The sequence below is a fragment of the Mesoplodon bidens genome (genome assembly GCF_964165515.1).
Source record: "Mesoplodon bidens genome assembly, chromosome: 1".
Taxonomy (NCBI): domain Eukaryota; kingdom Metazoa; phylum Chordata; class Mammalia; order Artiodactyla; family Ziphiidae; genus Mesoplodon; species Mesoplodon bidens.
Window position 1 is genome coordinate 33,672,775 of NC_138176.1, and position 24,462 is coordinate 33,697,236.

The window sequence follows — 24,462 nt, forward strand, 5'->3', positions numbered from 1 at the left end:
CAATGATCAAATGGTGATGTCTGCTAATGAGAGGGTAATAATGACACAACATCTATCTGCCACTCCAGCCTTATCTCCCAGCTTTAGAGAGAGAATCCCAAGGGAAGGAACTATTGCTAGATTAGGGATCCAGCAATGCTGGAGGTGGAGCAGCCCAGGAAGGGCTTGTTCCCTGGTAGCTCAATGTTCCTGGCCCAGAGGGAACCCTGACAAGGCTGGTAGTGAAGACAGGAGTCAATCTGGGGCCTAGGCTCAGGAGGGAGATTTCCTTTTGCTGTGCAGTCATATCCAGTGGACTTTAGAAATCCTACAGTTTAGAAATTCTAAATCCCCAGTACCTTGTTGTGTTGGATAACTGTGTTCATTCTTCCATAAAGGAGGAGTACTGGAAAGAGCAATGGGCTGGGAGTCAGAGACCTGGGTTCAAGGTCTGTCTCTCGGAGCTTGGGTTTCCTCATGTGAAAAAAATGGGAGTGTTAGAAATGCCCGCCTTGCTTATCACCCAGCATTATTCTGCAGCCTAAACGAGATAAGATAGGGGAAAGTGATTTGGAAACCGTATGCCCTTCTACAAGCTGCAGGATTGTTACCAAGGACTCTCTCTGAACTCAAATGGGAGAGTCTTCTCATTGTGTGTATATGTTTTTGTTTTTATAGGTACTTCAAGAAGGACAAGGCAGTTTGGTACTTTCCCAGGCAACTATGTAAAGCCTTTGTATCTATAAGAAGACTGAAAACCACAGAGATGATTTTTATTGGAGGATGAAGCATAATTCATGAATTTGTCTATTTAAACATTGAGTCAGTAGGAAAACTAATGCAGTGGATAAAGAAAGAAGAAAAAGAGAGGACAGAGAAGTGTTGCATTGAAAACCTGAGCCTGTCTAAGCTTACTGCGTGTATCAGACAGGGCTGAACCACGCAGAAAAGGAATGAGGCAAGTTGGTATTTACTTAGCTGCTTCTGGGAGCCACTCCAGCCCTGCCCTCTTCGCCCCCCACCCCCCACCCCCCCTTGAGTAATCTGACCTGCAGCGTGGTCCAGGAGCAGTTAGGCCAGAAATGCTTGTTGCTGCTTCAGGCTTGACCGGCTTTGGCTCAAAAGTGTCGTTTAGCCTGCAGGAGCCCTCGGAGCACCAGGGAGATCCCCAGCCATCCTCCAAGGCGCCACACAGACTCCCCCAGTCGCCCCGGAGCCTGCCGGTCCCCTAGTGCTGCGAGAGACCAGTCAGGGCTGCCAAGGCGGTCCCTAAACAGTAGTGGAGACCCCAAACTACCCAAGGCCCAGTCCCTCCCTGGAGGTAGGTGGGGAAATGGAGGTCAAAGTAGGCGCCCAGTGCATTCAGCTTTGCCATTGACACCCCCGGTGTTCAGCCAGAAAAGCACACAAGGTTTGCCCCTGGAGCGGGGGTGGCCAGGCAGATAGTTAAATTTGTATTTCCAGGTGATTAAGTCAAGAAGCCCTGTAACTTGAGGTCCCTTGCAGCGGCTCCTTCCCCATGTCACTGGCTGTTATGAACGGTCACCTTCAGGGCAGCAGTTTCATTGAGCAGAATGCCATTGCTGCTCTTTCTTTTCTGGATTGTTTTAGGCCAGGACAGTTTGGGGTTGATAGGCCTGTTCTCACAGAGAACCAAGGATGGTGTTCAGTGACTCATGTAACGTACACCAGTGTACACTGGATGCCAGGGGCCACTGGTGAGCAAGGCACGCTCCAAGCCTTAGAGGAGGTTGGCCGTGTCTCCATTTTCATTCCCCATAGGAGTCCAAGGACTACCCAAAACGTAGGAACCCAAGGTTATGAATCCTGACTCACCCTGTGAGGCTTCTCTTTAGAGCAGACGGTGCAGATGCTGTGGCCCTAAGGGTGAGGCCATGATATGCTGCCGCTCCCAGGAGGCCGGTCTTCTGTGGGGAACAGAGCCAAGGACAGAGGCTCCTGGGATGCCTGGGGTGTTCCGTCCCAACGTTATCCAATTCAAGGATGCTTACTGGCCACTCTGTTAGACACCTTGGAGAGGGAACTCAGAGGTGGTTGGAGAGACAGACACACAAAAATACTGAATCAAGAGAGACTGTGATAAGTGCTAAGAAGGGTGTGAGAGAGGAAGAGATGAATTTTCCCTGAAGGGACCCTAGAAAGCATTGTCATATTTCTGTCTCCATTAGCTCACCTTGAACAACTAGGATGCTGGAAGAACCTTTGTCTGCAGGTGGTTTATGGCTGGAAATACTTGGAACTGTTTCCAGGGTCTTCAAACTCTCATCCTGCCCACAAATACACATCCAAGGTCACAAATAGGAGTAGCAGTTCCAGGTTGATAGGGTGTGTACAGGAACCCTGACTCTTTGCATATAGCTCAGAATTGGCCTAGGACCCATGTCCCAGAGTCTTTATAAGCACGCAGAGTTTGTCTTCAGTGCCTCAGCTTCTCTCTCCACTACGCATCTTAGGACCCCCATCAGCTGCCCACCCCCGTCAGAGAGCCACAGTACCCTCACTCCCTGTCCTTCAAAGCATGCTCTCAGGAAAGCAACTGCCACTGACTCCTTCACAGTCAAGTATAAATGACTGATAAGAGGAAGGTGTTATTTCTTCCCAGAAACACTGGTTTTTAACTAGAACAGAGCAGAGCCTTAATCCCAAGGGGGAAAGGCTGTGGAACTAATGGTGGAGGTGGGGCTGGGGCTATAGGTGAGGGTGTATGAGCTTCCTGGGTAGAAAGGGACTTCCTGATATTCCTTAAGAAAGACTCAGTGCTTTGGAAGGTCCACCTCACCATCCAAGGGCACTCTGTTTCTGTCTCTCCTCCCCGCTCCGAATCTAGTTCAAGTGCATATCCACATGCATTTCACACAGCAGCATCACCCATTTTGGAATGTATATTGGCTAATGTGTTTCCTGGCCTTTCTTAGATGCAAACCATTCATAACACGATCTTATCTGTTTTTTGAGGGGTGCTTATTGATTAAGTAGGTAAGTAAGTTTGAACACCTCTTTAAATACAGCTAGAAAATAAACCAATTTGTAAAGCCACACTTGCATATGATGCCAGCCTCACGACTTTGTATATCTCCAGAATCCCAGGTATGCCTCACCAATTTGCCCATCTTTAATAAACTCATCTGTTAAAATTTGCATCAAACTTCAGCTTCCTACATATGACACAACAAGGAACAAAGGGTTCCAATTGCCCCTTTGTCTTCAGACATTTAGTAATACAAAATACCTATTTTTATGCCGAGATATTTATACAGGTTTATTAATCGCAAGTGCAACTAACTGGCAGCACGCCCTGCAACACATTTTGATAGATTAGCCATGCTTCTGGGTAAAGGCAAGCCCCACACTACTTAACTTTTGCAGTCTTTCTGGGATCAGTAAGAGAAAAAAAATCACATGCTTAAGAAGTGGGACTGTAAATATGTATATTTAACTTTGTATAGTCCATGTACCTACTTTGTATAGAAAAATAATTTTAAAAATTTGAACCGAAGGGGGAGTAAAATAAGGAAGTCATGAAGTTTTTTTGCATATTTAAATGAAGGAATTCCAAAATAACTTACCTGCAGATTTTTAGCACAAAAACAGCCCTTGTAAAGTGTTATAATTTTAAATAATCATTCTTTCTGGGAGAGAAGATAACTGTTATCTCAATTATAGTGGTTTTTCTTATTTTGTTTTTGGTTTTTTTTTTTTTGCAGTCCTGTTTATCTGCAGTAATATTAAGGCCTATTGCTAGAATAGGTTACTACAAAAATATTATATTCTGAAAGAAAAATAACTGACATTATATATAACCAATTAAAGTGTTGCCATTTAAATTATACACCAAGAGCATGTACTATGCAGACACAGATTTTTCTGTTCATCTATTTTTCTTTATGCAGTGGATCGATCTGACAAATAGATGTTGAATTAGTACATTGGCTGTACATGTTATTTAATAAACTTTATTCAGAATTGCGTGGCATATGTTTGTTCTTACCATTCATTGTTTCCTACCCTTTCAAGTTTCTCAAATGAGACTTATATTCACCTCTTCAATGGTGCACACTCTCCTTTTCCATTCTTACTTACACCTAGCTTCCGCCTCACTCCTTGAGGACACCACTTACTCTATTCTCAATAGGCTAACTCCGTGACACTCTGAATTGATTAATGTTGACCATTTCACCGTTCTTTCTAAAATGTTTGTATTTGTTCTGATTACAAGAATAATGCACGTCTTTAAAAGCAAAAGTGACCATTATAAAATATGTATAATGGGTCTCAATTTACTCCACAAGACACGGGTACAGAAAATGAGACCACACTTAGTTTTTCTAAACAAGTTAAATCTGGCTACGAGTCTAATCTTGCTACAGTGCGTAAAAATGCAGTCTGTCCTTGTGTTCACTCCCAAACCAAGTGTGTCAAGGCTGTGGCACTAGGCATCCAGCCTCCCCTGGCATCTCCATTTGGGGTGGGGCCTGCTACAGCAGCATGGGTCTGTCCCATAGTAGAAAACCCCAAAACTCCCACCCCGCCTCTTCTGATGCTGTCCTTCGCCCTTCAACTCAAAGCACCCATTCGCACTGCTACCCCTTTGGGGTGACTCGGTGGAATCTCCTTTGCTTAAGCCTTCAACAGTCCTGGGAGAAGGGTCATCTTCCACGGGTCCGACAGCCTTGATACTGGGCCCTGAGTCACAAGCACTACTTCTGCCTTCCATCCCGTGCAACAAATCCATCAGCTCTACCTTCAAAATACCTTTAGAACCCAACCACTTCTATCACCACAGTCCAAGCCATTTTCTCACCTGGGTCATTGCAGTCACTTTCCAACTGGTCTCCCTGCTTCCACCCTTGCCCCCTCTACCTTAGTCTGAACAGAGCAACCAGAGTGATCCCTCTAGCGGCTACTCCTCTCCCTCGGAGTGGTGCAATGGCCTCGAGTCCAAAGGACACTGCCCTGCCTCCTCTCTCACCTCTGCCTTTCTCATTGTTCCTGGCCGCCACACAGTCCTTCCGGCCTCACACTCATCGAGCACGCTTCAGCTTTAGGGTCTTACTATGCTGTCCCCTGGGCCTGAAGGACCCTGCCCCCAGAGCTGCATGGTGTCCTTCCTTCCTTTAGGTCTTTCTGTTGCCCTCTCAGGGAGGCTTTCTCTGACCACTTTATACGTAATAGGATCCTACGGTCTCCACCCCAGCATTCTCTCCCATATGCTCTTTTCCTCTGTGCTTCTCCAAACACTCATCACCATCTGATATTTGTTTTCACATCAATTGTATTAAAGTCCACGAGGGTAAGGATTCTGTCTTGCTGTCACATGCCCAGCACTGAGAAGAGTGCCCAACTAGTTGGCACGCAGCCAACTAGTTTGAGCAAACAAATGGTTTGAGCAAACCAATGAGCACATAAATGAATGAATTACGCAATGAACCTCTCCAGACCAGAGATCCTAGAACTCAGAAAACTGACACTAATTGTGAAAGCAGTGAACCATCATCATGTCACTTCCTTACAGCAGCAAAAATAACAGAAATTAATCTCTTTAAATATTCTGGGCTCTTACAAACATAGAAAGTGAAAGTTCTCTGTAATTAAAGTCACCTCCCCACAGAGATCACCTAACTATCCAACGTATGATCCTCCAAGCTTTTCGCTTTGCGCATACAAAACACATCTCTAAACAAATGCTTTAGACAGTCTTACATGCTTTCTTCCCTGTTAACAACAGAACTTGGACATGTTTCCATAATTTACTTAACCACCCCCCTATTGGTGATGCAACAGTTTGATGTTATTGCCAGCTTTTTACCACAACAAACAATGCAGCATTGTAGAATTACTGGCTCAAAGAGCAGGAACATTTCAAACGTTAAAGGAATATTGCCTTCCCAAAAAATTGCACCAGTTTACACTCCCACCAAATGTGTGTGTTTCCCCACCACCCAACTGTCTACTTCCATGAAAGGCTCTTCCTTGGTTTGCCCACCTTTTCTGGCCAGCAGCTTCTCAGTCCCCTTTCTAGATCTTCACCACATCTCAGCCCTCTGTTACTTTCTCTCCACACGTGCTCCTTCAGGAAGCAGACTCCCCACGATATAATTTGGCCCAAAGAGTCAATTGTCTGATGGCTCCTTTCATTGATAAGTAGTGGAAAACTAACATACTTGCTGGTATTGAGTCACATCCCTGGGAAGAAAGGAGCTGGAACTAGCTTCAGGCAGGAGTGAATCCAGAGACTCAAACTTTCTCTGTATTTGTCTTATTCTTGGCCCTGTTGGTCTTGTTTGGCTACATTTTCACCTCCTGAATGCAATAATAGGAACTATAGCTGCAGGCAGCTCCAGCCTCACTCTTCCAGTTCTCTAACTCTAGACCAGGCAAAAGGGCCTTCCTGTGACTTCCCTGCCAACAATTCCAGACCCTGGCAGGCCCGACATGGATATTTAGTGTTCCTTGACTCATCACTTGGGTTAAAGGGACTGGAGTGTGATTGGCAGGCCCACCAGAACATCATGGAATAGGGGACAGGAGAAGGCCAGGCGAGGGGGTGGACTGCTATAAGAAGGCAGCTGGAGAGAGAACTCGATGGTCCAAACTGGACTTTAGGCATTATTGTGACAATCTGGAAAATGGGACACCATTTTCCTGTCCCAGGACAAACTTCAGTGTAGCTGAATGTTGGCTCTCTGTGCAGAAGCTCTGCTAGCCAAGGTCTTGAGAAGGACACAGCGTAGGAGGACGTCCATCCAGAGGAGGGGGCTGATGTGACCAAGGGGACATAGCACAACTGTATCACACACTAAAAGTAAGATTCTTCTGAAAAGGAACAAAGATTGGGGTCTCAAAAGTCATGAAGTGTTTGGGTGAATTGTATGTGGGTGTATTGGACAAGTCTTAGCATGTCAAACCTATCTCAGGGATACTTAGAGGAGGCCTATTAGGACAAACGAAAGAAGTTACTACTTGATAACAGGTAATTTGTGGAATGTATCAGGCAAGAAGGTGGTTCAGATCGAAAATATTTATATAGGATGGATAAACAACAAGGTCCTAGTGTAGTATATCACAGGTAACTTGTAATCAATATCCTGGGATAAACCATAATGGAGAAGAATTTTTTTTAAAAAAAAAGCTTGTCTCTATGTGTATAACTGATCACTTTGGTCCACAGCAGATTGGCACAACATTGTAAATCAACTCTACTTCAATAAAAAACAATTTTTTTAAAAAAAGGAGAATATTTAAAGAAAATTTAAGATGAACCCACAGATATAAAAGCCCTGATGAGATAATATGAATGACCACGTGACACTTTAGTGACACTTTAGTAGAGAACAACTACTCTGTTCTTCCAGCTCCCTCACTCTGGCATCATCAGAGGCAAAATACTGGGTAGATTGAGTCTCTCTGGCCCCTTCTGGCTTACTCTTTTTTTTTTTTTTTTTTTCTGCTGTACGTGGGCCTCCCACTGTTGTGGCCTCTCCCGTTGCAGAGCACAGGCTCTGGACGCGCAGGCTCAGTGGCCATGGCTCACGGGCCCAGCCGCTCCGCGGCATGTGGGATCTTCCCGGACCGGGGCACGAACTCGTGTCCCCTGCATCGGCAGGCGGACTCTCGACCACTGCACCATCAGGGAAGCCCTGGCTTACTCATTTTTAAAGTGACTTCTGACAAACTCACATGAAACTGCAAAAGAGGTAGATTTGAGAATAATCTTCAAAACAGCATATATCATGCAGATTGATGAGAGCTTATATTATCAAGGTCAGTGGATCTTAAAGTATGGTCCATGGGCCCCTAGGAGTCCCTAATCCCTCTCAGGAGATTCATAATGTAAACTATTTTCATAATAATGTTAAGACACTTGTGGTAGCCAGCTTCCAAGAACGCCTTCAGTGATCCTCACCTCCAGGTATTCACACCCTTGTGTGGTCCCCTTCTGCATTCTATCAGGGTTGTGTGACCAACAGAATATGGCAGAAGAGATGGTATGTCAATAACAAGTCTAGGCCATAAAAGCCATTGTGGCTTCTGTCTTTTGTATGAACTACACTTTAGAAATAAATAAGTCCTAGTTGTTGTGTTGGATAAATGTGCTAATTCATCCAAAAGGAGGCATTAAAATGAACAATGAGCTGTGACATTTTTCACAGAACTAGAAAAAATTATCCTCAAATTTATATGGAACCCATAAAGGACCCAGAATTGCCAAAGTGATCCTGAGGAAAAAGAACAAAGCAGGAGGCACAAACCTCCCAGACTTCAGACAATACTACAAAGCTACAGTAATGAAAACAGTGTGGTATTGGCACAAAAACAGACATGTGGGTCAATGGAACAGAATAGAGAGCCCAGAAATAAACCCACACACCTATAGTCAATTAATCTTTGACAAAGGAGGCCAGAAAATACAGTGGAGAAAAGAGAGTCTCTTCAGCAAGTGGTACTGGGAAAGTTGGATAGCTGCATGAAAATCAATGAAGTTAGAACACACCTCTCACCATACACAAAAATAAACTCAAAATGGCTTAAACACTTAAACATAAGACATGACACCATAAAACTCCTAGAAGAGAACATAGGCAAAACATTCTGACATAAATTGTAGCAATGCTTTCTTAGGTCAGTCTCTGAAGGCAATAGGAATAAAACTGAAAATAAACAAATGGGACATAATCAAACTTATAAGCTTCCGCACAGCAAAGGAAGCCATAAACAAAAAGAGAACCTAAGAACTTGGGGAAAATATTTTGAATGATACAACTAACAAGGGCTTAATTTCCAAAATATAGAAACAGCTCATACAACTCAATAACAACAACAACAAAAAACCAACCACTCAATCAAAAAATGGACAGAAGACCTAAATAGACATTTCTCCAAAGAAGATATACAGACGGTCAATAGGCACACAAAAAGATGTTCAATATCATTAATTATTAGAGAAATGCATATCAAAACTACAATGAGGTACCACCTCACTCTGGTCAGAATGGCCATCATTAAAAATTCTACAAATAGGGCTTCCCTGGTGGCGCAGTGATTGAGAGTCCGCCTGCCGATGCAGGGGACACGGGTTCATGCCCCAGTCCGGGAAGATCCCACATGCCGCGGAGTGGCTGGGCCCGTGAGCCATGGCTGCTGAGCCTGCGTGTCCGGAGCCTGTGCTCCGCAACGGGAGAGGCCACAACAGTGAGAGGCCCGCGTACTGCAAAAAACAAAAACAAAAACAAAAAAAAACGAAAAAAAAAATTCTACAAAAAACAAATGCTGGAAAGGGTGTGGAGCAAAGGAAACCCTCCTACACTGTTGGTGGGAATGTAAGTTGGTGCAGTCACTATGGAAAACAGTACGGAGCTTCCTCAGAAACCTAAAAATAGAATTACCATATGGTCCAGCAATCCCACTCCTGGGTATATATCCAAACAAAACTATAATTCAAAAAGATACATGCACCCCTATGTTCACAGCAGCACTATTCACAATAGCCAAGACATGGAAACAACCTAAATGTCCATCAACAGATGAATGGATAAAGAAGATGTGGTACATACAATGGAATACTACTCAGCCATAAAAAAGAACGAAATGTCATTTGCAGCAACATGGAAGCAACTAGAGATGATCATACTTAGTGAAGTAAATCAGAAAGACAAATACCACAATATTGCATATGAGGAATCTAAAATATGACACAAATGAACCTATCTAGAAAACAGAAATAGACTCACAGGCATAGAGAACTGACTTGTGGTTGCCAGGAGGGAGAGGGGTGGAAGAGGGATGGACTGGGAGTTTGGGATTAGCAGAGGCAAGCTATCATATACAGAATGGCCAAACAACGAGGTTCTACTGTATAGCACAGGGAACTATATTCAAAATCCTGTAATAAACCATTGTCAATTGAAAAAAATGCACAACCTAGAAGTTGAGAGTTATGTTTTAGTTGATGGATTTTCTGAGGACTTCAAGCCCAGCAGACAGGACTCTCAGATAACTCTGAGGGACTGCTCCAAAGAGGCAAGCAGGGAGCCAGGATATATAGGAGTTTTGGCATCAAAGACCAGGTAGTCGGAACATCAAAAGATTATTGTTAATTAAAGAAAACCAGACATCTCAAATTGATGAAATTAGTGCTTTTCTACGTGTGGGAAGATGCAAAGTCTGGGCTCACTGAAATCATTCCTTTGATGTGCTCCTCAGCTCTCTGGGGCCAGTATCCTGTGCTTCCTCATCCTGAGTCTCCACAGGGTGCACCCGTGGGGGAGTGGCTGCAGCAGCTGACTGCTTGTTGACCAGCATTCTGTTTCCATCCTGAGTTCCCTCTGGGCTCACCGTCAAGGGCGGCTGTAATATGTTGGCTTGATAGCTGCAACATCCTTTGTTTACTGATATGACAGGCAACATTTCTCCTTCACAGTCATAAATTTGACCAAGGTTTGGGAGACATTTCATGACCAATTTTTTGTCCCACATTGCTAGGAAGCTTATTCCTAGATCAGGCAAAGATTCTGTTGATTTGCCACTCGAGGTGCTAATTTTGGGTCTGGCCCTGTTGACAATTTAAAATTCTCTGGATCTGTCTTACTAGTCTATTATGATCCAGAAAATGTTTTCCTTTGTTGCTTCTTCCCATACCTAGAATTACACTATTACAAATATTCTATGTAGAGTTTTAAGTGTGATCTATTTACTCAAGATGTTTAGCCATCATCTATTTTGTTGGAGGCCTGTTTACACATTGGGTAAGAGACAATGATCTTATAAAATAGACAGGATATAAGTAATAGAGCCAGTAACATTAATAGAGTCATAGTGCAGCAGAGAGACAGACAAAGAACAAAACAATGATTAGTATAACTAGTTGTAATCCGGTTGCAATAAACCATCAAGTCCACAGGAGAGCCAGCTGGAGAAGCCAAATTTTGGAATGATAAGGTAGAGAGGAAAAAAGTATACTGTTGTAAACAAAGACAAAACATTTTATCAACTTGTTGTAGGTCATAGCATGAGGTAAGGTTTTTCTGGAAAACAAAGATTAAAAGCCAGTATAGGAATTGCCTGGGAATCCAGTGGTTAGGACTCCAAGCTCTCACTGCCGAGGGCCCAGGGTTCAGTCCCTGGTTGGGGAACTAAGATCCTATAAGCCGCGTGGAGCAGTCAAAAAAAAGTACTAGAGAGGGTGTGAAGAAAAGAGAAGCCTCCTACACTGTTGGTGGGAATGTAAGTTGGTGCAGCCACTGTGGAAAACAGTATGGAGGTTCCTCAGAAAACTAAAAATAGTTTTCTATGATCCAGCAATCTCACTCCTGGGCATATATCTAGACAAAACTATAATTCAAAAAGATATTACATTCACCCCTATGTTCACAGCAGCACTATTCACACTAGCCAAGACATGGAAACAGCCTAAATGTCCATCAACATATGAATGGATAAAGAAGATGTGGTACATATATACAATAGAATACTACTCAACCATAAAAAAGAACAAAATAATGTCATTTGCAGCAACATGGATGCAACTAGAGATTATCATACTAAGTGAAGTAAATCAGAAAGAGAAAGACAAATACCATATGATATCACTTATATGTGGAATCTAAAAAGTATGACAAAAATGAACCTACCTATGAAACAGAAACAGAATCAGGGACAGAGAATGGACTGGTGGTTGCCAAGGGGGAGTGGGGTAGGAGAGGGTTGGATTGGGAGTTTGGGATGAGCAGATGTAAACTGGTATATATAGAATGGATAAACAACAAGATCCTACTGTATAGCACAGGGAACTATATTCAATATCCTGTGATAAACCGTAATGGAAAAGAATATGAAAAAGAATGTGTGTGTGTATATATATATATGTCTGAGTCACTTTGCTGAACAGTAGTAATTAACACAACATTGTAATTCAACTATACTTCAATAAAAAATAAATTTAAAAAAGATTTTAAAAAAGAGATGTAACCATCTTATATAAAGCCCATCTATAAATTCTTATAAACTTTATCTCAATTTTATCAACTTTTATACCCTTAACTTTAGTTTTCATTAGGATAGGACCCAAACAACAAGTTTTGATCTTACAGGAGGTATCCTAGAAATTTTTCTTTCTTTTGTTTCCCTGTCCATTTACTCTATTTTTATATAAAAGGCTCTGAGATCCCCAAAGAGGGGTTGAACCTCAGGCCCTTTTGTCAATCTTGATTAATTGGCCTAACTGTTGCCCCAAGTAATTGTTGGTCAAGTATATCAGTGTAATTTTCCATCCCCTTATATAATTTAAACTGGGGTAAATAGAGCAGACTTGTTTGGCCTGTTATGTTGGGGACCAGCAGAGGGTCCCTTTTAGCTAATTTAACCTTAGGTAGTAATAATATCAAAACCTTGTGTTTTAATCCCATAAATGTCCGTTTTATTTATCCCATTTAAAATAACCATCTAAAGATTTCTTTATCCATTTGGGATAAGTAACTTTTTAAATGTCTACCTTGTTGGAAAAAGTCTCTAGACCTTCTCTACAGTTTTTTCTTTCCTGTTAATCAACCTAATTTAATGTTTTTATTAGCATCTGTAAGACCCATTGAGGGGAAGCTAAGAACACTATAAGGCTTTCCAAACCAGTTTTTCTTGTTTGATTTAAACTAAGAGAGTTCTTAGGTTAACCATTAGAGATATATTTATATTTTCACATTCGATTTTTTTATAGGTACCAATAAAACAGTTGTTTATAATGAGAGCTCTCTAAAAATATACCAATTTAGAAGTTTCTCCAGTTTAAAGGATCTATCTCTGGCTATTAATGAGATATATATTAATAGTGATTCAAGACACAAGAGGCTTCTCCATAAGAGTGGGGAGAATGTCACCTTAGTAAGATCCAGAAAGTTTACTCCCCAAAATAGTATAGCAGAGGTCAAGTTTTCAAAACACACACACACACACACACACACACTACACACTAAGATCAGGTAGAACATTTACATCTCAAAGACACAGGAAGAGAAATGCAAGTTCCCCTGGTTAAGGTCAGAATTTTGAAAATATGTTTTTATCAAGCTGGCTTCTTAACTGAACTGCGTATGCAAACAAACAAAAAACAGTTTTGGAATGTCAGAAGAGCCCCAATTTGGCCACGTAAGGTTGAGATCTCTTTTCATTTAATTTCCCCAATTAGGTAGGCACTTCCAAGTGTGAGCTCTGTATGTATTGTATTGAATACATGAATCTGGCTGGAGTGTTAGTTGGAAGTTGGCTTTCTGATGCCCCTTTCTCTGTTTGAGAGAATCTGTTTCCCATTTTAAAGTTGAATTTATTGGGGATAAAATTTTCTAGTGAAAACTGTGTGGTGGGCTAATGTGCTGTCTGTGAGCTTCACTCCCCTAGGTTTTTGCCCTCAAGTTGTTTTAGCTCCCTTTTACATGTCTCGGGTTCTCCCTTTGGTAGCATAAGACTACCATGGATGCTCAGATCCTGGAATGGCCAGTTCTTATTTGTGTCCCTGTTTGAGCAGGTTGTTAACTAAAATGAGCAGGTTTCCCTATAGGGACAGCTACCCAGCATGAGGTCTTTGCCTCCACCACTCCTGCAAGTTTCTCAGCCGCCTGAGAGGGCCGTTGCCAGCCAGGAGGAGAGAGTCACTTCTTCGGAGCTGAGAAGCTCTCATGTAATATTTTTACTTTTATCCCGACGAATTCTTGTTAAGGTAGCCAATCTGATGAAAGATGTCAGGTCAGCCTCCTCCCCAGCCTCTCAGTTCAGACCGCTCAGTTTCCTTTACTGAGCAAATCCCAGGCTCCCCTAATATCTTTCAGTTATGGGCACTTTCTCCCGGTATTTTTCAACCAGCCTCACCTAATGCCTTTAAATCGGGGGGTGGGAGGCACTCCCCAATATCTTTCAGTTGGGGAGCCACGTACCGGTGAGATACCACCAAATAAAACTCAGGATCATCAACCGATAATCAAGAGATCTGAGAACCAGGAGAGACTCCTCCAAATTCGTCTGTACCCCTCGAGGAGGCAGATGGGCCCAAGCGGCCTCTACTGGTACCAAGGCTCCTGTTCCTTGCAGAGTTCAGGCAAAGGAGAGAAGTCTACTCTGGGACCCTTCATAATTGGCCACCAAAACTCTCGACTGAAAAAAAAAAAACACAACCTAGAAGTTGAGAGTGATGTTTTATTTGGCAGACTTTCTGAGGACTTCAAGCCTGGGAGCAGTCCCTCAGAGTGACCTAGGTTGTGTATTTTTTTTTTTTTCAGTTAACACCATAATGGAAAAGAATATGAAAAAAAAAATATATATATATATGTATAAGTGAATCACTTTGCTGTACACCAGAAATGAACACAACATTGTATATCAACTATACTTCAATAAAATAAATTTAAAAAGAAAAGAACAATGGGCTGGGAGTCAGAAGACCTGGGTTCAAGTGCTGCCTCTGACACTTACCAGGTTATGAGACCACAGAAATGCCACTTAAGCTGAGCCTTGGTTTCTTCATCAGGGAGGGGAGACATCTGGACCAAAGAGGGGGCTCTGTTAGGAAGGAGGAACAGGAAGTGATGTTTGAACGGCAACCTGCAGTGCCCACCACAGAGCTCTCCAGTTATTCCAGTGCCTACTGTGTACCAGCACTTTCCATGCATTATCTCATTTACTTCTCATACCAAAGCTATAAGGTAGGTATTCTTTTCTCTGTCAACAGGTGAGGAACCTGAGACTCAGAGAAGTTTAGCCCAAGGTTTCTTTTTTACAGCAAGTAAGTGGATTCAGTCTCACTCCAAAGCCAGGGTCCTTTCCATTGATTACATTCTACGGCCTCCAAGGAAAGCCATTAGGACAAGTCTGCAGACCAGTATACCTCTGGAACATCTAAAGTTTACCCAAAGATTATAACATTTCCAAGAGGGACCCCATGGAATAATGATAACAGTGATAACCATTTGATGAGCACCTATTATGTGCTTGAACACTGAAACTTCAGTATGTCCCTCCTCAGTCTTCTGCCAGAGCCAACAACAGCAGAAATGGCACAGAAGCAATCTTCAGGTACCCCTCACGATTCCATGTCATGTTATTTTTTATCACTCACAAGCCTCTCAGAAGTGTGGTCCAGGCTCGCCTGGACCTGTGCTTCCTCACTGCCACACTAACCCTTCATTGCCTGCACTATGTAGTGTTGCAGATCTGCAAAGCTCAAAGGTCATTAAGAACTTTGTGCCCCTCCATATTTTCTGTATCAGTTAAGAATGACTTTAACTGTAGTACACGTGGCCCAACAAGTGGCAGCTTATGTGACACAGATATGTCTTATATTTCACAGGAAAGCAGACAGGGCTCTGGGTTAGTGTTTGAGTCCCCTGACCTTTCATCATTATAAGCTGGCTACGATGGCAACTCCAAGTATCATATCTTCATACAATTATATTTGAAGGCAAGAAGCAGCACAAAGGACAGAATTTTTCTCTTTTTCTCTTTATATGCTTCCCTCATTAGGGAAAGAAAAGCTTTTCCAAAAGCCTCCCTGCAGACATCTTCTCACATCTCATTGGCTGGAGCCAATCATGTGGCTACTCCCGGCTGTAAAGAAATTGCTAAAGGGGGACTTCCCTGGTGGTGCAGTGGCTGAGAATCCACCTGCCAATGCAGGGGACACAGGTTTGATCCCTGGTCTGGGAAGATCCCACATGCCACGGAGCAACTAAGCCTGTGTGCCACAACTACTAAGCCTGCGCTCTAGAGCCCACGAGCCACAACTACTGAGCCCACACGCCGCAACTACTGAAGCCCATGCGCCTAGAGTCTGTGCTTCACAACAAGAGAAACCACCACAATGAGAAGCCCATGCACTGCAACGAAGAATAGCCCCCACTCGTCACAACTAGGGAAAGTCTGCGCACAGCAACGAAGACCCAATGCAGCCAAAAATAAAATAAATAAATTTATATCTATATAAAAAAAGAAATTGCTAAAGGGAGGGGGCAAGGCAGGAGAGGGTTGGGAATGGCTTTGGGTAGCCAATTAGCAGTGAGTACCACAGGCTAGTCCTGCCTGATGCTCTTTTTCTTTAGCTTCCAGGAGATATTCCTGCCTTGCCCCTCGCTGTTTCTTTGAATTCTTCTCATCCTCTCCTCACCCTTTCAATACAGACAAACGTTCTCCAAGCTTCTCTCTACAGTCTGTTGCCCAAGCAATCTTATCTGTTCTCTTAACTTTATTACCCCTTTTTCCCCCACAAGTTGCCTTTTTCTACTTTTTAAATTAAACAATACAAAGTTATTGGAGAGACTTGAGACAAGATAGCAGAGAAGAAGGACCCTGAGCTCACCTCCTCTCATGAGCACGTCAAAATCACAAATAACTGCTGAACAACCACTGATAAAAAAAAGACTGGAACCTACCAAAAAAGATATTCTACATCCAGAGACATGAAGAAACAACAATGAAACATAGGAGGGGTGCACTCATGATATAATAAAATCCCAAACCTCCAGGTGGGCTACCCAGAAACTGGAGAATTATATTGCAGAAGTTCTCCCACAGGACTGAGAGTTCTGAGCCCCATGTCAGGCTCCCCAGCCTGGGTGTCTGGCAGCTGGGGGAGCCACCCCCATAGCATTTGGCTTTGAAAGCCAGTGGGGCTTGATTGCAGGAATTCCACAGGACTGGGGGAAACAGAGACTCCACTCTTGGAGGAAGCACACAAGGTATAGTGCACACTGGGATCCAGAGCAAAAACAATGACTTCATAGGAGCCTGGGCCAGACCTACCTGGTGGTCTTGGAGGGTCTCCTGGGGAGGTGGGAGGTGGCTGTGGCTCACTCTGGGGACAAGGACACTGGTGGTGAAGGTATCAGGGAGTATTCATTGGTGCAAGCTCTCCTGGAGGCTGACATTTTGGCCCTAAGACCTGTCCCCACCCAACTGCCTGTAGGCTCCAGTGCTGGTATGTCTCAGGCAAAACAACCATCAGGGCAGGAACACAGCTCCACCCATCAACAAACAGGGTACCTAAAGACTTCCTGAGCCCACAGCTGCCTCTAGACACACCACTGACACAACCCTGCCCAAGACACAGCTCCACCCACCAGTGGGCAGGCACAGGCCGCTCCCACCAAAAAGCCTGCACAAGCCTCTAGACCAGCCTCACCCACCAGGGGGCAGACATCAGAAGCAAGAAAACTACAATCCCACAGCCTGCAGAAGTGATTCCACAAACACAGGTCAGAACCTACCCCAGGACCAGCTGGTCCCTGACCCTTGGGTGATGAGAGGGGATTATGCTTCTGGGACATATAGGACATCCCCTACAGAGGGTCAAAGTAGAGAAACATAACTAACCTTCCACATACATAAAAATACAAATAGAAATTTAGACAAAATGAGATGGTAGAGGAATATGTTCCAGATGAAGGAAAAAGATAAAACCCCAGAAGAACAACTAAGTGATGAGGAGACAGGCAATCTATCTGAGAAAGAGTTCAGAGTAATGATCATAAAGATGATCCAAGAACTTGGGAAAAGAATGGATGCACAGAGTGAGAAGTTACAAGAAGTTTTTAAACAAAGAGCTAGAAAATATAAAGAACAGAGTTGAAAAATACAATAACTGAAATGAAAAATACACTAGAAGGAATCAACAGCAGAATAAATGAGGCAGAAGAACGGATAAGTGAGCTGGAACACCAAGTGGTGGAAATCACTGCCACAGAACAAAAGAAAACATAATGAAAAGAAATGAGGAGAGTTTAAAAGACCTCTGGGAAAACATCAAATGCAACAAGATTCACATTATAGGGATCCCAGAAGGAGAAGAGAGAAAGGCCCTGAGAGAAACTATTTGATGAGATAATAGCTGAAAACTTCCCTAACATGGAGAGGAAATAGTCACTCAAGTCCAGGAAGTGCAGAAAGTCCCATGCTAGATTAACCCAAGGAGGAATACACAAATACATATAGTAATCAAATTGACAAAAATTAAAGATAAGGAGAAAATATTAAAAGCAACAAGGGAAATGCAACAAACAAAATATAGGAAACCCCCATAAGGTTATCAGCCAATTTTTTAGCAGAAACTGCAGGCCAGAAGGGATTGGCACCATATGTTTAAAGTGATGAGGGGGAACAAACTACAACCAGGAATACTCTACCCATCAAGGCTTTTACTCAGATTCGGTAGAGAAATCAAAAACTTTACAGACAAGCAAAAGCTAAAAGAATTCAGCACCACCAAACCAGCTTTACAACAGATGCTAAAGGAACTTCTTTAAGTGGAAAAGAAAAGGCCACAATTAGAAACAAGAAAATTAAGAAATGGGAAAGCTCACTGGTAAAGGCAAACATACAGTAAAGTTAGGAAATCATCCACACACAAATAATATCAAAACCAGTAATTATGAGAAGAGGAGAGTACAAATGCAGAATATTAGAAATGCATTTGAAATTAAGAGATCAGCAATTTAAAACAATCATGTATGTGTGCTATATCAAAACCTCAGGGAAACCACAAACCAAAAGTCTAAAATAGATATATACATACAAAAAAGAAAACAGAATGCAAATTCAATGCTAAAGATATTTATCAAATCACAATAGAACAAAAGAGAAAAGGAAGAAAAAAAGACCTACAAAAAACAAACCCCAATTAACAAAATAGAAATAAGAGCATACATATCGATAATTGCCTTAAATGTAAATGGATTAAATGCTCCAACTAAAACATACAGACTGGCTGAATGGATTAAAAAAAAAAAAAGACCCATATATATGCTGTCTACAAAAGACACACTTCAGATCTAGAGACACATATGGACTGAAAATGAGGGGGTGGAAGGAGGTATTCCATGCAAGTGGTAATCAAAAGAAAGCTGGAGTAGCAATACTCATATCAGACAAAATAAACTTTAAAATAAAGACTGTTACAAAAGACAAAGAAGGACACTACATAACAATCAGGGATCAATCCCAGAAGATATAACAACTGTAAACATATATGCATCCAACACAGAAGCACCTCAATATACAAGGCAAATGTTAACAGACATAAAAAGAGAAATTGACAGTAACACAACAGTGGGGGATTTTAACATCCCACTTACATTAATGGACAGATCATCCAGATAAATATCAATAAGGAAACACAGGTCTTAAATGACACATTAGACTAAATGGACTTATTTGATACTTATAAAGAATTTCATCCAAAAGCAACAGAATACACATTCTTTTCGAGTGCACATGGAACATTCTCCAGGACAGATCACATTCTGGGCTACAAAGCAAGCCTAGGTAAATTTAAGAAAAGTGAAATCGTATCAACCATCTTTTCCAACCACAATGCTATATATTAGAAGTCAACTACAAGAGAAAAAAAAACTGCAAAAACACACAAACATGTGGAGGCTAAACAATATGCTACTATAACAACCAATGGATCACCGAAGAAATCAAAGAGGAAATAAAAAAATACCTAGAGACAAATGAAAACAAAAACACAACAATCCAAAACCTGAGACACAGCAAAAGCAGTTTTAAAAGGAAAGTTTATAGCAATACAAGCTTACCTCAGGAAACAAGACAAATCTCAAACAACCTAACTTTACACCTAAAGCAACAAGAAAAAGAAAAAACAAAACCCAAAGTTACTAGAAAGAAAGAAGTCATAAAAATCTGAGCAGAAATAAATGAAATAGAGACTAAGAAAACAATAGAAAAGATCAATGAAACTAAAAGCTGGTTCTTTGAAAAGATAAACCAGATTGATAAACCTTTAGCCAGACATATCAAGAAAAAAAGGGAGAGGGTCCAAATCAATAAAATTAGAAATGAGAAAGGAGAAGTTACAACTGACACCACAGAAATACAAAGGACCGTAAGAGACTACTATAAGCAAATATATGCCAATAAAGTGGACAACCTAGAAGAAACAGACAAATTCTGAGAAAGGTACAATCTCCCGAGACTGAACCAGGAAGAAATAGAAAATATGAACCAATCACAAGCACTGAAATAGAAAGTGTGATTAAGAACTTCCAACAGGGAGATTGGTTCAGGATGGCGGAGTAAAAGGACATGCCCTCACTCCCTCTTGCGAGAGCACAGGAATCACAACTAGCTGCTGAACAATCATCAACAGGAAGACACTGGAACTCACCAAAAAAAACACCCCACACCCAAAGACAAAGGAGAAGCCACAATGAGATGGTAGGAGGGGGGCAATCACAAAAAAATCAAATCACATAACTGCTGGGTGGGTGACTCACAAACTGGAGAACACTTATACCACAGAAGTCCACCCACTGGAGTGAAGGTTCTGAGTGCCACGTCAGGCTTCCCAACCTGGGGGTCCAGCAACGGGAGGAGGAATTCCTAGAGAATCAGACTTTGAAGGCTAGAAGGATTTGATTCCAGGACTTCGAAGGACTGGGGGAAACAAAGACTCCACTCTTGGAGGGCACACACAAAGCAGTGTGTGCATCAGGACCCAGGGGAACGAGCAGTGACCCCCATAGGAGACTAAACCAGACCTACCTGCTAATGTTGGAGGCTCTCCTGCAGAGGTGGTGGGTGGCTGTGTTTCACTGTGAGGACAAGGACACTGGCAGCAGAAATTCTGGGAAGTACTCCTTGGTGTGAGCCCTCCCAGAGTCCACCATTAGCCCCACCAAAGAGCCTGGGGAAGCTCCAGTGTTGGGTCACCTCACGCCCAACAACCAACCCAGCCCCACCCATCAGCAGACAAGTGGATTAAAGTTTTACTGAGCTCTGCCCACCAGAGCAAAAGCCAGCTCTACCCACCACCAGTCCCTCCCTTCAGGAAACTTGCACAAGCCTCTTAGATAGCCTCATCCACCAGAGGGCAGACAGCAGAAGCAAGAAGAACTACAATCCTGCAGCCTGTGGAATGAAAACCACATTCACAGAAAGACAGACAAGATGAAAAGGCAGACGGCTATGTACCAGATGAAGGAACAAGATAAAACCCCAGAAAAACAACTAAATGAAGTAGAGATAGGCAACCTTCCAGAAAAAGAATTCAGAATACTGATAGTGAAGATGATCCAGGACCTCGGAAAAAGAATGGAGGCAAAGATCGAGAAGATGCAAGAAATGTTTAACAAAGACCTAGACGAATTAAAGAACAAACAAACAGAGATGAACAATACAATAACTTAAATGAAAAATACACTAGAAAGAAGCAATAGCAGAATAACTGAGGCAGAAGAATGGTAAGTGACCTGGAAGACAGAATGGTGGAATTCACTGCTGCGGAACAGAATAAAGGAAAAATAATGAAAAGAAATGAAGACAGTCTAAGAGACCTCTGGGACAACATTAAATGCAACAACATTTGCATTACAGGGGTCCCAGAAGGAGAAGAGAGAGAGAAAGGACCAAGAAAATATTTGAAGAGATTATAGTCAAAAACTTCCCTGACATGGGAAAGGAAATAGCCACCCAAGTCCAGGAAGTGCATAGAGTCCCACACAGGATAAACACAAGGAGAAACACGTTGAGACACAGTAATCAAATTGGCAAAAAGTAAAGACAAAGAAAAATTACTGAAAGCAGCAAGGGAAAAACAACAAATAACATGCAAGGGAACTCCCATAAGGTTAACAGCTGATTTCTCGGCAGAAACACTACAAGCCAGAAGGGAGTGGCATGACATACTTAAAGTGATGAAAGAGAAGAATCTACAACCAAGATTACTCAACCCAGCAAGGATCTCATTCAGATTCGATGGAGAAATCAAAAGCTTTACAGACAAGCACAAGTTAAGAGAATTCAGCACCACCAAACCAGCTCTACAACAAATGCTAAAGGAACTACTCCAAGTGGGAAAAACAAGAGAAGAAAAGGACCTACAAAAAACAAACCCAAAACAATTAAGAAATTGGTAATAGGAACATACATATCAATAATTACCTTAAACGTGAATGGATTAAATTCTCCAACCAAAAGACATAGGAACACTGAATGGATACAAAAACAAGACCCATATATATGCTGTCTACAAGAAACCCACTCCAGACCAAGGGACACACACAGACTGAAAGTGAAGGGATGGAAAAAGATATTCCATGCAAATGGAAATCAAAAGAAGCTGGAGTAGGAATACTCATATCAGATAAAATACACTTTAAAATAAAGAATGTTACAAGAGGCAGGGAAGGACACTACATAATGATCAAGGGATCAATCCAAGAAGATATAACAATTATAAATATATATGCACCCAACATAGGAGCACCTCAATACATAACGCAACTGCTAAGAATTATAAAAGAGTAAATCAACAGTAACACAATAATAGTGGGGGACTTTAACACCTCACTTACACCAATGGACAGATCACCCAAACAGAAAATTAATAAGGAAACAAGCTTTAAATGACAAAATAGACCAGATAGATTTAATTGATATTTATAGGACATTCCATCCAAAAACAGCAGATTACACTTTCTTCTCAAGTGCGCATGGAACATTCTCCAGGATAGATCACATCTTGGGTCACAAATCAAGCCTCACTAAATTTAAGACAATTGAAATCATATCAAGAATCTTTTCTGACCACAACGCTATGAGATTAGAAATCACTTACAGGTAAAAAGAACGTAAAAAACACAAACATATGGAGGCTAAACAATACATTACTAAATAACCAAGAAATCACTGAAGAAATCAAAGAGGAAATCAAAAAATACCTAGAGACAAATGACAATGAAAACACGATGATCCAAAACCTATGGGATGCAGCAAAAGCACTTCTAAGAGGGAAGTTTATAGCAAGCTCGTTCTTTGAGAAGACAAACAAAATGGATAAACCATTAGCCAGACTCATCAGGAAAAAGAGGGAGAGGACTCAAATCAATAAAAGTAGAAATGAAAGAGAAGTTACAACAGACACCGCAGAAATACAAATCATCCTAAGAGACTACTACAAGCAACTCTATGCCAATAAAATGGACAACTTGGAAGAAATGGACAAATTCTTAGAAAGGTATAATCTTCCAAGACTGAACCAGGAAGAAATACAAAATATGAACAGACCAATCACAAGTAATGAAATTGAAACTGTGGTTAAAAATCTTCCAACAGGGCTTCCCTGGTGGCGCAGTGGTTGAGAGTCCGCCTGCTGATGCAGGGGACGTGGGTTCGTGCCCCGGTCCGGGAGGATCCCACATGCCACGGAGCGGCTGGGCCCGTGAGCCATGGCCGCTGAGCCTGCGCGTCCGGAGCCTGTGCTCCGCAACGGGAGAGGCCACAGCAGTGAGAGGCCCGCGTACCACAAAAAAAAAAAAAAAAAAATCTTCCAACAAATAAAAGTCCAGGACCAGATGGCTTAACAGGTGAATTCTATCAAACATTTAGAGAAGAGATAACACCCATCCTTCTCAAAATCTTCCAAAACTTCAGAGGAAGGAACACTCCCAAACTCATGCTATGAGGCCACCATCACCCTGATACCAAAACCAGACAAAGATACTACAAAAAAAGAAAATTACAGACTAATGTCACTGATGAATATAGATGCAAAAATCGTCAACAAAATACTAGCAAACAGAATCCAACAACACATTAAAAAGATCATACACCATGATCAAGTGGGAATTATCCCAGGGATGCAAGGATTCTCCAATATACGCAAATCAATGTGATACACTATATTAACAAATGGAAGGAGAAGATCCATATGATAATCTCAATAGATGCAGAAAAAGGTTTGACAAAATTCAACACCCATTTATGATAAAAACTCTCCAGAAAGCAGGCATAGAGGGAACCTACCTCAACATAATAAAGGCCATATATGAGAAACCCACAGCAAACATCATTCTCAAGATGAAAAACTGAATGCATTTCTCTAAGATCAGAAACAAGACAAGGATGTCCACTTTCACCACTGTTGTTCAACATAGTTTTGGAAGTCCTAGCCATGGCAATCAGAGAAGAAAAAGAAATAAAAGGAATACAAATTGGAGAAGAAGAAGTAAAACTATCACTGTTTGCAGATGACATGATACTATACATAGAGAATCCTAAAGATTCCACCAGAAAACTACTACAGCTAATCAATGAATTTGGTAAAGTTGCAGGATACAAAATTAATGCACAGAAATCTCTTGCATTCCTATACACCAATGATGAAAAATCTGGAAGAGAAATTAAGGAAACACTCCCATTTACTACTGCAAAAAAGAGTAAAATACCTAGGAATAAACCTACCTAAGGAGACAAAAGACCTGTATGCAGAAAACTATGATGAAAGAAATTAAAGATGATACAAAGAGATGGGGAGATATACCATGATCTTGGATTGGAAGAATCAACATTGTGAAAATGACTATACTACCCAAAGGAATCTACAGATTCAATGCAATCCCTTTCAAATTACCAATGGCATTTTTTACAAAACTAGAACAAGAAATCTTAAAATTTGTATGGAGACACAAAACA

The 24,462-nt window shown here is 41.8% G+C and overlaps 1 protein-coding gene and 1 long non-coding RNA gene across 18 annotated transcripts in view; one reads left to right on the top strand and one right to left on the bottom strand.

The window, feature by feature from the left end:
* SORBS1 (sorbin and SH3 domain containing 1) overlaps window positions 1–3,973 on the top strand; it is a 244,009-nt gene extending 240,036 nt beyond the window's left edge. For 8 of the 14 annotated variants that reach the window (XM_081253012.1, XM_081253014.1, XM_081253016.1 and 5 more), the window contains one exon: window positions 658–3,973. In XM_081253012.1, the coding sequence (XP_081109138.1) occupies window positions 658–725 (68 nt within the window). In that variant the 3' untranslated portion in view covers window positions 726–3,973. The remainder of the gene's footprint in view (window positions 1–657) is intronic. The other 6 variants (XM_081253003.1, XM_081253006.1, XM_081253013.1 and 3 more) reach the window with 1 other exon arrangement.
* The window catches only part of LOC308627277, a 53,609-nt gene continuing 31,332 nt past the window's right edge, over window positions 2,186–24,462 (bottom strand). For 3 of the 4 annotated variants that reach the window (XR_014017382.1, XR_014017383.1, XR_014017385.1), the window contains exons 3-4: window positions 14,452–14,538; window positions 2,186–2,267 (exon numbers count right to left, since the gene is read on the bottom strand). This is a non-coding gene — a long non-coding RNA (uncharacterized lncRNA). The remainder of the gene's footprint in view (window positions 2,268–14,451; window positions 14,539–24,462) is intronic. The other variant, XR_014017384.1, reaches the window with a different exon arrangement.